The sequence below is a fragment of the Mesoplodon bidens genome (assembly GCF_964165515.1).
Source record: "Mesoplodon bidens genome assembly, chromosome: 3".
NCBI classification, from domain to species: Eukaryota; Metazoa; Chordata; class Mammalia; order Artiodactyla; family Ziphiidae; genus Mesoplodon; species Mesoplodon bidens.
Window position 1 is genome coordinate 128329845 of NC_138178.1, and position 13033 is coordinate 128342877.

The window sequence follows — 13033 nt, forward strand, 5'->3', positions numbered from 1 at the left end:
ATATATTTTTATTAGCTATGTGGTACTTCTATTGTAAGGACATACCATAACTTATTTAATTAATTCCCTACTGATGGAACACTAAAGGAAATGATTTCTATTAAAGAATGTCATGAGAAATGCAAATCGAAACTATAATGAGTTATCACCTCACACTGGTTAGATTGGGCATCATCAGAAAATCTACAAACAATAAATGCTGGAGAGGGTGTGGAGAAAAGGGAACCCTCTTGCACTGTTGGTGGGAATGTAAACTGATAGAGCCACTATGGAGAACAGTATGAAGCTTCCTTAAAAAACTAAAAATAGAATTACCCTATGACACAGCAATCCCACTACTGGGCATATACCCTGAGACAACACAATTCAAAAAGACACATGCACCCCAATGTTCATTGCAGCTCTATTTACAGTAGCCAGGTCACTGAAGCAACCTAGATGTCCATCGACAGATGACAGGATAAAGAAGATGTGGTACATATATACGATGGAATATTATTCAGCCATAAAAAGGAATGAAACTGGGTCATTTGTAGAGGTGTGGATGGACCTAGAGACTGTCATACAGAGTGAAGTAAGTCAGAAAGAGAAAAACAAATATAGTATATTAACGCATATATGTGGAATCTAGAAAAATGGTACGGGTGAACTGATTTGCAAGGCAGAAATACAGACAGAGATGTAGAGAACAAACGTATGGACACCAAGGGGGAAAAGGGGGGCGGTGGTGGGATGAACTGGGAGATTGGGACTGACACATATAAACTAATATGTATAAAATGAGAACCTGCTGTATAGCACAGGGAACTCCACTTTGCCGTACAGTAGACACTAACACAACATTGTAAACCAACTATACCCCAATTTAAAAAAAGAATGTCATATCTTTATGCCTTTGTCTAATAGTTTCATTGGAATAAATTCTTGAAAGTGGGTTAGGATACGCACGTTTTAAATTTTTTTCAATTTTTGAAAAATAAGTGTTTTCCACACATTGGCCATAGGGAACAGGTATGAGAGTAAGGCTGGCCAAGCAAGTTCATCACCGTTTTCCCCCAGTCTGGGAGTGAAAGCACTGTAGAGTAGGGGGTTTGGACAACGCTGGATTTTCCCTGGATGAGTCACTGTCTAAAAGTTAACTGGCTCTGAGCTTCATAGCTTCCACTGCTGAAAATGATGAAGGACAGGTGAGGCTGGGGCAGGTAGCTCTGCATTCCTGTCCAACATGCTGGCTAAGCTCTGCTATCAGCAATCTGTAAATTAGCACTGAAGGCCATGATCTTGCTAGCCAATTTGCCCCAGTTTTCTTTTTTACTCTTAGACTGATCTTCCATTGCAAAGTGGACCATGGGGCTCAGGCTGGTGCATAACTACCAAAACCTAGTTAGCCTGCAACTCCTCATGTACATTCATCGAGTGAGAATGATCCCCCTTAAACACCCTGTTAACCTTAGCTCTGACATGCAGAGCTCTTTCCAAAATGGGTCACTCACCATATCTTCAGGGTCTGGAATTTTTACCCCACTGAAGTACTGATTTGTGCTAAATACTTGATGGTGCCTAGGAATGAGGTCTCCTTTGGACAAGAAGAAAGAGAAAGGTAAAATTAGATAGGTTGTATATATTACAAAATACTGAGTATAGCTCCCTGAAATTAACATGATATTATAAATCAACTATACATCAATAAAAATTAAAAAAAAACAAAACCAAAAAAACCCACAAAAATAAATAAATAGAAAATAAAGTCTTTTCCATCCTCTCAAAGAAAATTAGATCAGTTAGCAAGCACGGCTCTATGGTTTCCTTCCATTGGTGCTGTGTTGGTCAGTGCCTATACCTACAAAGGCTGCAATTTGCTTCTCCAGTCAGAGGGAGAGGCACTGAGGGAACTTTCAACAAACTGTGCCGAGACCCACAGTGGGTGGAGTACTGTGTTAGGCACAGAGGAGGCATGAACGGAAACTAAAGGCTGCAATGTTCTTGCCCCTCAAAGGCTCACAAAATGTTTGAGGAGTCCAAACCAAACAACTCAGAAGCATGTGCGCGCACACACACATACACACACTAACAAATGATGGCTTTTTTTAAATAGCAAAAGTATGCTGAGAGGGTGTGGAGAAAAGGGAACCCTCTTACACTGTTGGTGGGAATGTAAATTGATACAGCCACTATGGAGAACAGTATGGAGGCTCCTTAAAAAACTAAAACTAGAACTACCATATGACCCAGCAATCTCACTACTGGGCATATACCCTGAGAAAACTATAATTCAAAAAGATACATGCACCCCAATGTGCACTGCAGCACTATTTACAATAGCCAGGACATGGAAGCAACCTAAATGCCCATCAACAGGTGAATGGATAAAGAAGATGTGGTAAATGTATACAATGGAACATTATTCAGCCATAAAAAGGAAGGAAATTGGGTCATTTGTACAGACATGGATGGACCTAGAGACTGTAATACAGAGTGAAAGAAAGAGAAAAACAAATATCGTATATTAATGCATATTTGTGGAATCTAGAAAAATGGTACAGATGAACCATTTGCAGAGCAGAAACAGAGACACAGATGTAGAGAACAAACGTATGGACACCAAGGGGAGGAAGCAGCAGGGGGTGGTCGTGGTGGTGGGATGAATTGGGAGACTGGGATTGACATGTATACACCAATATGTGTAAAACAGATAAGTAATAAGAACCTGCTGCATAAAAAATAAATTAATTAAATTAAATTTAAAAAAATAGCAGAAGTGCAACAACCACAAATCAAAATCGTATTCATTGAATACTGATGGGTCGAGATAAAAGTGTATTGGCCTAGCACTTAGAACAGTGCCTGACACGTAGCAAGCACTCAATAAATATCTGAGAAAGGAAGGGTTAGGGTTAGGAAAGGAGCAGAGAAAGGCAAGGAGGGAGGGAGGAAACAAAGCATGGAAGATCTAGCTAGAAGGAATACGTTTCCAAGTTGGAACCACCTTTACTTGTTTTACCAAATAGCAATCACTTGGAAATCCCACTTTATATACCGTTTAGAAGCACTTAAGAAGTGAAATAATAAAACAAAAGGAGCATTTCTATATTCTGGGGGATTACGTGAGGCTCACCTGCCCACATTTCAGCCAAATAAGCTAAAATCGCCCTCATGTAAAATTCCAGGGATATGACATCTGAAGAGGAATTTTGTTCAGAGAACAGATGGAGACGCTCAGAAGGGCGCCCCTGGCACACCCAGGCCCACTTCCCAGAGCAGAGTGAACAGTGAAAGCCTGCCAGTCAGGGCCCTGGAAACGCTGCTATTGGACTGGGCTGGAGTTCCAACCTCAGGGTATCAAGTTGGCTAAATTTACCAGTTTGTCTCAGAACTTTACCTTTCACTCAAATCCAAAAACTGACGTCCTTGCCCATTTTGGACGAGCAGCCAAAATATGCTCTCTAATGCCTTGTCCCAGGTCTCAGTGAGCTTCCTCATGAGCACATTGTCTGTACCTTAATAACCTTCTTCCACCAGAGAGCTGGGGGGTAGGACATGGACATAGTGCCCTAAAATCACCGGGAAAACACAGCAAAGGAAGGCTCAGTGCCCCTGGCAGGGCTCCAAGGTGACTTACATGTCACTCAACAAAAGCTACCAGCAAATATTTACTACCTACTGTATGCAGATGTTGGTGGAGGATAAATAGAAATAAAAGACAGGATCTCAGCCTCAGGCAGCTTCCAGTGCCTTTGGAGTGATGCAAGCACAAGACACAAAGACATGGCAACAGCAGATGCTACATGAGTTTCAAGGAAGAAAAGTTTGCTCTAAACTGGGAGTCACAGCTCGACTCCCTGACTTCTGAAGGGATCAATCCCTGCTCACAGATCTGTGCACCTGTCCCTTCCTTCCCCCTCTTCTCCTCCCCCCTATTCCCCAAGAGTAGAAACAAAGGAAGGGACTTTGGGGGTGGGAAAGTAAAACAAGAAGGGTGACATAAGAAGAACCAGGCTTTCTTCCCGACACTTAGAAGGTTGAGCATCATCTAAATAGCATGTGAATAATCCAAACTAGCCTGACAGGCTGGAGTCAAGGACATCCAGAGAATGAATTACCACATCATAATAAATGAAGCGAAACACAACAGCATTCTGTAAACTGCTAGGCCCTTATAGAAATGTATGTTTTTATTGATGTTATCATCATTATTCGGAGTTTAACTTGATCCAAACTATGTTGAAGAGAGAATCTTGTGTCGTTTTGGACAATTAGAACATACTCAAAATTGTTGATTCTTTCTCTTAAAACAAACCCGGACACCTTTAATGGAGCCATTTCATTGAGACTTTCCCTCTTTGTGACTGCAAAGGGCATTAGATGAGACTAGGAACTTGGCTCTGCCCAGCACTGACACGGGTAAAACTATCCAGTTTCCAAAAGGCAGGACAGAAACACCACTTACCCAAGGTTTTCCTTATCAGATAGAGCTGATCCACATCTGATTTTCCGGGCCACAGAGGCACTCCTGACAGCAGCTCAGCAAAGACACAGCCAATTGCCCAAACATCTATTGGGGGGCCGTACTGCATGTCCCCCACCAACAGCTCTGGGGAGCGGTACCACCTGGTGGCCACATAGTCTGTGTAGTAGTCACTCGGTCCAGCTGGCCAGTGATGGGACATGGAAAACAGAGAGAGCAGTGCAAGCGAGGAATCAAAATCAGGAGGGGCAAGACCTGAGAAATCAAGCTTGTGTTCCATCTGTGGCTTTCCTAAATTAGTGGTTCACAATACTGGGTGCACATTAAAATCACTTGGAATACAGTATTTTTAAAATTACTGATGTTTGGGTACCCCCCAGTCCAATTAAACCAGAATCCCTGGAGGGGTATCAGTATAGTTTTTATAGTTAGAGTTTATAGTTTCCCAGATGATTCTAATCTACAGCCGAGGTTGAAAACCACTCTTCTAAAATAGTAGTTCTAAAAAGTACTATTTTAGCAAAACATGGTAGAAACCAGGAGGGTAATATACTTTTTAATAAGCACTTTACTGTGGTAAAATTTACAGATAGCATACATTTTAAACCAGTGTATATCTACATGTTTTCAATTAATTGCAGACGTGTAATTTATAGCAAGCTTATGCCCTAAATATATAGGAACCAGCTTTCTATAGCATTTAGATTCTTTATCATATTAAAAATCTTTCCAGCTTTGACACTTAACTAAAGAAAACTTCAGTACTCACTCAAAAGCCGAGCGAATCCAAAGTCACAAAGCTTAATCACAGAATGTTTTGTGATGAGGATGTTTTCTGGCTTTACGTCTCTGTGTATGCACTAATCACAAACATCAAATCAAAGCAGATTAAAAAGGAGCAACTATAATACATGGACTAAATAAAACATATGAATATTTAGCAAATACTTGAGAAATTGTTTGAACCTCTCACTGGCCTTTTGGAAAACAGACTACGAAACAGCAGCCTAAAACAAACCTAGTACCATACCCATCATAGCCTGAGTCAGCCCAAATTCCTGCAGAGCCCCTAAAGACCAACAAGTGTGAAAGGAAAAATGAAAGTAGGGTAGCCAGATAAACAAGAAATAATTTTTTAGCATAAGTATGCCCCACGCAATGTTTGGGACATATTTATACTAAAGTGTTATGATTGTTTACCTGAAATTCACATTTAACTGGGTGTCCTATATTTAATCTGGCTACCTTAGGTGACAGGGAAAATGTTAAAAGGCTCTGGGTGAGGCCTGCAGCATGGCTGCAGGAGCTGCAAGTTGGTGCCTAAGCAGAATTCACAATCCAGTTGTTTAACTGAGAACAGGACACATTCCGCCTGGTAAACAGGACAAGCCCTGGGCCTACTGAGATAAGCTGGGAAAGAGAAGGGCGGGAAGCAGCAGCTTGCCAAGAGACCTCCCTTCCAGCTCTGACATTCGTCCCCACCAGATAAATAAGAGCAGGCAGTGCTCACCCTCTGGGGAGTCGCTAGATGTCAGCTCCATCCCACACACATCCAGCCTTCTTTCTGTGCCTCCACCCCACGGGATGTAGCCCCCATGCCAGGGTTTAGACACAAATCACCTGTGGTTTCCAGACTACAGCTGACATTGCTTAACAGGGTGATGCTGGAAGAATGTTTAAGAATCTTCACATGATTTTCTCATTAAATAGAAATTTTTTGGCAAGGAACAAATCAACAACCTACTTTAAATTACATAAAAACAACCGTGGGGTCATAGCACTGTTCAGGTTCCTAATAACCTTCCCTGCTTCCAAGTGTTCTCCTCTCTGGAGGAGAATGTTGGAGCCTTCTGCAATCGGAGAGACGCTCTCTGGCTTGCGGCTGATACCCTGGGATGTTCTTGACTCTCTAGAATCTGGAGAGATGACAGAGTTTCCTCTTGGGCCTGGCCTAGTTCTCACTCCAAAGGATCTTCAGGGTGAGACCTCAGTGTGTTTCCCCATGGGTATTTATTATTCTGGAAAAACTGGGGGGAAATAACTGAATTATTTTATTATAATCTATCTGATTCTTAGCAATCAATGGCCCTGAGATCTCCACTTTTTTTTTACCACTGGCTTCAAATATTACTATAAACGGGTACACCCTTGAGTATCATGATGACAGATGGTCAGAAGTGCTTGGAAGCAAGAATGTGCTCCTATTCTGTTCTGGGAATTCTTTACAAGTTTCTACAACCCTCCCCCCATGCACATGTGGCCAAACAGCTTCAGGGGCTCTCCAGGGAACTGTGGTATGCGTTCTATTTGTTCTTAGTGTCTCTGCTTTTCCCACCGGGGCCTTTCTGCACTCTCTCTTGCTCCCCCATCCTAAACCCTGCTCTCAGGAAACTGCTAGCCCTCACTCGCAGTACCTATAAGGTGTCCACACTCCCTGCCATGCACGCATTTGGACAAGGACTGTAGCCGTGAGCTAGGTGGAGGATCAGCGGGGAGAAGTGCTGCCTACTCTCATATTTGCTTCTCTGGGAAGGTAGCTTCAGGGAAAAAAAAAACATTTAGAACAGCGTGAGCAAGGGGATTCAGCCCCACCAGTGAAATTGGACCCTGGCTGTTGTCAGGATGACATATTGCGGTAAATTGCCCTTGTGGCCAAAATGAAGCTCTGATGTTGGAGTCTGGCTTCTGTGCACAGGGACTGGGCCATGTTGTATTGGAAGGAACAGCAGGCTTCCCAGCATCTGTGAAGTCACACCACCTGGGCAGCGGTCCACTGTGCTTCCCGCCAGCCTCGCTGTGGCTGGGAGTGCTAGAGGTTTCCACTGGCTGCTTTGTTGCAGACTTGGCACCTCTATCTCACCAATGCAGACACTAGTACGTGTGCATGGCACTTGAGACTCCACGTACTGCACTCAACAAGCATGAGCCACCTGGGGTTCCCCTCCCCAATTTCAGAGTATTCTGAGGGTTCCAGACCAACACGGACTCCAAGTGAATGGGATTCTACTTTAAATCTGAGCAGTTCCTAAGCAACGTAAAAATAACTGCTTTCTTAAAATCATAAAAATGCATCTTTAAAACCTGAACAAGAAGGACTAGCTAGGTTGGCATTTTTAGCGTCTACTTACCCCAACCAGGCTTACGAAGATTTACGTAAAAAATTCTATCCACAAAAGTATGATATAAACTTCATACAAAGGCTCCACCTCAGCTTAAGGGCAGCCTTCTGGTTTTTAGAGGGAGATCATGAGACTTACATTGTGTTTATGGCAAAAATTTACCGCTTGCAATGTCTGCCAAGTTATGCTCTTCACAAGATGTTCTGGTACCCTATTAAAAAAAAAAAAGCAACACAGACACATTCTTTAGTGTTGCCATGGAATTCAGCTCAAAAAAAGAAAAAAGCAAACCAAGACAGGCTTAAGTAGTGGAAAATCCTAGGTCACACATACAGTCATCTAACTCATGCGACAGGCATTCCAGGGGTCCAAAGTGTAGAGAACATGTGATCAGAACACTGCTGAATTCCAGGGACAGCAAGGTAACAACAATGTAACATCTACGTCTATAGGGAAGGACCAGGAAGACCCACAGGGATTGCAACGAGTATTTAAGACCACCTACCTCGAACATCTGTGGCACCACTGGGAACCTGCCTGGTAACTTGAGCTCCGTCTCAAGTTACCAGGCAGGTAACAAAAAAGGAGCTTTTTGTTGATGGCAAGTTATTAGTAAATATCAAGCATGAAAGATGCTGTTTATTTTTTCAAGTTGCCCCAACTGATGGCCTTGAAGCAGAACTCATCTTCCACAGGTGGGCACATGGTTTCTTCAGATTCCCTAGGCAGCACTTTTTTTTAAAAAAATTTATTTATTTATTTATGCTTGCATTGGGTCTTCGTTGCTGCGCGCGGGCTCCCCTCTAGGCTTCATGGCATGTGGGATCTTCCCGGGCCAGGGATCGAACCCATGACCCCTGCATTGGCAGGCGGACTCCCAACCACTGTGCCACCAGGGAAGCCCCAGCACTTTTTTTTTTAAGGTAATGAAGATTTTACTGATGGTAAGGAAGAGGTTTACATTGCACATCAGGCAACAGAAGGTCATAATAAGTAGAGGCCCACATAGGCATCTTGGTTCTTTCCTCACACTGCTCCTCTCTGGTAGCTGGCTGCATCCTGTTCACATGTCCCTGCCCTGTCCTCTATTACAGCATCTAAACCTCATGCCACTGCTCCCAGCACTTCCTCCCTGACTCTAAGCTTACATAACCAGGGCAAACAGTGGCCCCAGTAGGTCCTTTGTGTGAATCAGAAAACGGTACCTGCTCTGAGAGCATTTAAAAAAAAAAAAATTAGGCAATGAGCAAAACAAACTACAGAGAGAGTACATTTATTTTCAAAGACCCCCCCCCCCGCCCACCAGGTAGACTTAACTGTTTTTACAAATCAAATATTAAACAAGGTTGTTGTGATCCTTAGCCAGAACTAATATGTACACCAGGGAGGAAACTCTGAAGTACTTGTGTCAAGGTGACCCAAAAAAGTCACTTCCAGCCTCCAGGAGGGGCTATGAGGCCACTGTTGTCACAGACCAGATGTTCAGGAAATCCTTTCAAGCAGATAAGGGGAAGCTGGAACAGTGGGACAATGTGGAGGAAATGAAGAGGCCACTTCCATGAAGAAGAGCTGGGACATTCCTGGGCTGAAGTAGCTTTTCTCCAAATTCCCTTCCTTATTTATTCTAGCGACATAAAGGTACAGATGCCAGAAAATCTCACCTGTCTAGAAAGAAGACCTAGAAAAATACAACTAAGAAGAGGACATTTCAGGGGATGTGCTTTCCCCCAGCCTCCATTTTTTACCCAGAAAAAAATAGAATATATGTTGATTATGTAATGAATTAAGTATTAATATATAAGGTTATTCAGTACCAGGCAATTTTAGTCTCTAAGAACATTTCCCAAAAGAAATTACGCAAAAAGAGCATTTAAAGGTAAATTATAATAGCGTATCATTAGCGCTCCTCTAACACTAAGCACATTGTTACACAGTTTTCAAACGTAAAAATTCTGTTCAAGCTACCTAGTGTCGTCTTGGGTCAGCTACTCACTCCACTTTTTTTTATATATATATATTTTATTATTTATTTATTTATTTATTTAGGCTGAGCCGGTCTCAGATTCGGCAAGCGGGATCCTCGTTGGGCATGCGTGATCTTTCAGTTGCAGCATGCAGACTTCTTAGTTGCGGCATGCAGACTCTTAGTTGCGCATGCATGAGGGATCTAGTTCCCCAACCAGGGATCAAACCCGGACCTACTGCATCGGGAGCACGGAGTCCCACTCACTGGACCACCAGGGAAGTCCCTCACTTCACTTCTTGATTATCCTGTCTCTGCTCTGGAATGCCAGGGTCTCAGATTCTATCTCTAAGACCCTTTTTACCTGAGGATGATAGGAGCCAGGTTTTTCACTGTTGGTGGAGGGAGTTACAGATATGGAAAGGAAGAAAAATAGAATCTATTCTGTGGCACCTCACTGGGACTGGATACACACGTGTACAGAGGGCGCTGTGCTGAAAAGGGTGCTATCTTATACACGTGCTCCAGAAAGCTTTTCTGCTTAGGACAACATCTGACGGAGTGGTTAAGGTGATGAGAAACGGCCCAATTTGGACTATATTTTAAAAATGGAGTCTTCAGGATTTTCTGAGAGATTGGATGTGAGATTCAGAGAGAAATCAAGGAATGACATCGAGTAATTAGCCTAAGTTGCTGGTTTATGGTGGGGCCCTTTACTGTGGAGAACGCTGGGGGAGAAGCCGGGGAGGGGAAGGGAGGGTGGCTGGGTGAGATGCTTCTCAGCCATGCAAGGGAAGACTCTGGGAAAGGAGTTCTGAATTCAGAAGGAAGGTCCAGAAGGATAAATTTGGGAAGCATAAGCATAATGATGGGATTTACAGGCCTAGGAGTGGATGAAGCCACCTAAGGAATGAATCCAGAAAAAAGAAGAGAAGGTCAAGCCCTGAGGCCCTGCAACATGTAGAGATCAGAAAGAGGAGGGGGACCCAGCAAGAGACTGGGGTTGAACACCAAGTGAACTAAGATGACACTCAAGAGAACACAGTGTCACTGAAGCCAACTGAAAAAAGTGCTTCAGAGGACTTCTGGGTTAAGATGGTGGATTAAACACGCCCATCTATTTCACTCTCTCCTAAAACCTAACTAGAATGACACTGAAGCTCAATCTAAATATAATAAGACATCATCTCACCCTTAGGCAGCTTATAGTATCTTTCGGAAAATAAAAGTACAAGACAAGACATGGTGACAGCAGGTGAGAGCTACAGCTGTCCCTCTGGAACCCACTGAGCTGTGGTCCAGCTTGACAGAGGTACTCCCTCCAGGGAGGGTGGAATGGAATCCATCTTCCACTCGTGGGAAGAGGTGCAGGAGAAGTGCACTCCTGGGTCCTCCACCAGTGTGACCTCGTGGCACTCCTCCTGCCTGCTTTGGGGACTTTGTTTCACCCCCAGGAACATAAAAGTTTCCCAAGTGTTTGGCTCCAAGGAGGAATAAGGGGGTATCATTAGAAATGTCTGTGGTCTAGATTTCTCTGTGACTGTACCATCATTTTAGCCAACTGGAGACAGAGATCCTTGGCCACACTAAGTAAGCAAACCCAGAAAGAGGAAGACCGGAGATCCAGGAAGTGGTGAATCAAACCATAGAGAAATTAAGAGGGGATTCAAAGGATGACAGCAAAGGGAAGTCCCAGGAGGACAGCTGGTCAGCGGGCTGGGAGAACAACAAGCCAAACAGATGGAGAATGGGGGGTCTAAAGGCAGGATATCACCAAGGGGGCAAAAAAATGAACTAAGGGATTACCTGATGTGACTATCCTGTGGAAAAGTATACTGAGAGACTATTAAAAGGAGTGGAAAAAGTTAGCAATAGAATACTAAGCAAATTTAAAAAGCAAGGCAAATATAATTTGCAGAAAAAATACAAAAAGAAACCCTAGTATGGTAAAATGCTCAGCTATAAGTAATATGTATGTAGGCATAATAATGGGAACAGTGAATGCTGAATTAATAAAATTTTAATGTAACTATTTGGAGGGAGAAGGGGAAGCGGAGGAAATAATGGTGTAAGAGAGCTAAATCCTCATCTATCAGAATAGTCTGTAGATAATGTCTAAAAATGTCTAAAAATTAATACATCAAGAAATAGCAGTACATCACTCTTTTTATTACATTACATTGCTAGATTTAATTTGCTAAGGTTTTTTACACCTAAGTTCACATGGGATATTCATCTGTCATTTTCTTTCCTTGAAATGCCCTCATCTAGTTTTGGTATCAGGTTATAGTGGCCTCACAATATGATTTGGAAAGTATTTCTTCCTTCTATATTTTCTGAAAGAGTTTGTGTAGGATTGCTATTATTTCTACCTTATATGTTTGAAGGAATTCATTCATCAAATATTTTAATAATAGAAACCAAAGTAGCATGACTATAAGGAAAAAAATATATATAAATCCACATCATTGGTGCTAAGGTGAATTGGTTCAGTTTGACAAACCCTATGAGCCGATAATCCCATTTTGAGAATTTCTAAAGAAAAAGTGCAAAAGAAGAAAAATCTTCTTTTTGTAGGAAGATTTTGAGAGTAGAATCATTTATCAGACAAGACACTGAAAATGGCCTCAATATTCAACAATGGAGGAACAGTTAGATGGTAATGTAACTAGATGTAATATCTTATAGTTAATAATAGATCTAAAAATTATACTGCAACATATTTAGAAATGCACATGAGGGGTTTCCCTGGTGGTGCGGTGGTTAAGACTCCGTCCTTCCACTGCAGGGGGCACAGGCTAGATCCTGGGTTGGGGAACTAAGATCCCACATGCCTGCCGAGAGGAGAGGCAGGCAGGAGGGTGGGGAGTGGCGGAGAGAAATGCATATGAGAAAATATTAAGTGAAGAACAGAATTGGGGGAAAAAGTCATTTCATCACAGCAACACGGAGAATGTGGTGCTCCGTCTGGAAGGGCAGCCGGCAGCCTGGCTCCTTTTACAATGGTCTTCAGGTTTTCATATACAGACACTTGGTTTTGTCAGCACACCAAGACAGTATCCATTTCAAAGGGGCAGGTGAACATTACACAAATTTACTAGCCTGATATATAAAGCCAGAATGCTAATTTATTCATCCATCTTTAAATTCTGAGTGCCAGCTTATGCTTTCGTTGTAGGCAATTCCATAGAGAAACTCAAGTTCTAATGAGAATGGTGTTTGGTGAGCAAAGAGTTGGAATGAGAGAAAGTACACAGTTTGACTGGTTATTGCCTTTATGCTGAGACAGTTTAGTTGTACCCATCTCCAAATTAGGAAGCTGTCGTCCTTAGATAAAATGTATGTAATCAGTCCCATCTAACCAGCCCGGCAGCCTCCTATCCCTTTAAGGATGCTTTGCACATCTCTGCCCTGATGCATAATGTGTTGGTTTCACAAAATAACTCCCAGAAAGCAAACTTCTGTCTCTCCTTCCAAGTTTTGGAA

General features: G+C 42.6%; 1 protein-coding gene across 6 annotated transcripts in view; it reads right to left on the reverse strand.

The window, feature by feature from the left end:
- CDKL1 (cyclin dependent kinase like 1) overlaps nt 1–13033 on the reverse strand; it is a 59103-nt gene that overhangs the window by 7996 nt on the left and 38074 nt on the right. For all 6 annotated transcript variants that reach the window (XR_014015449.1, XM_081229719.1, XM_081229720.1 and 3 more), the window contains 4 exons: nt 7723–7795; nt 5235–5325; nt 4448–4648; nt 1494–1576 (listed from right to left, as the gene is read on the reverse strand). Coding sequence is in view for 5 of the 6 variants with exons in the window: in XM_081229719.1 (XP_081085845.1) it covers nt 1494–1576; nt 4448–4648; nt 5235–5325; nt 7723–7795 (448 nt within the window). In the remaining variant the exon portion in view is untranslated. The remainder of the gene's footprint in view (nt 1–1493; nt 1577–4447; nt 4649–5234; nt 5326–7722; nt 7796–13033) is intronic.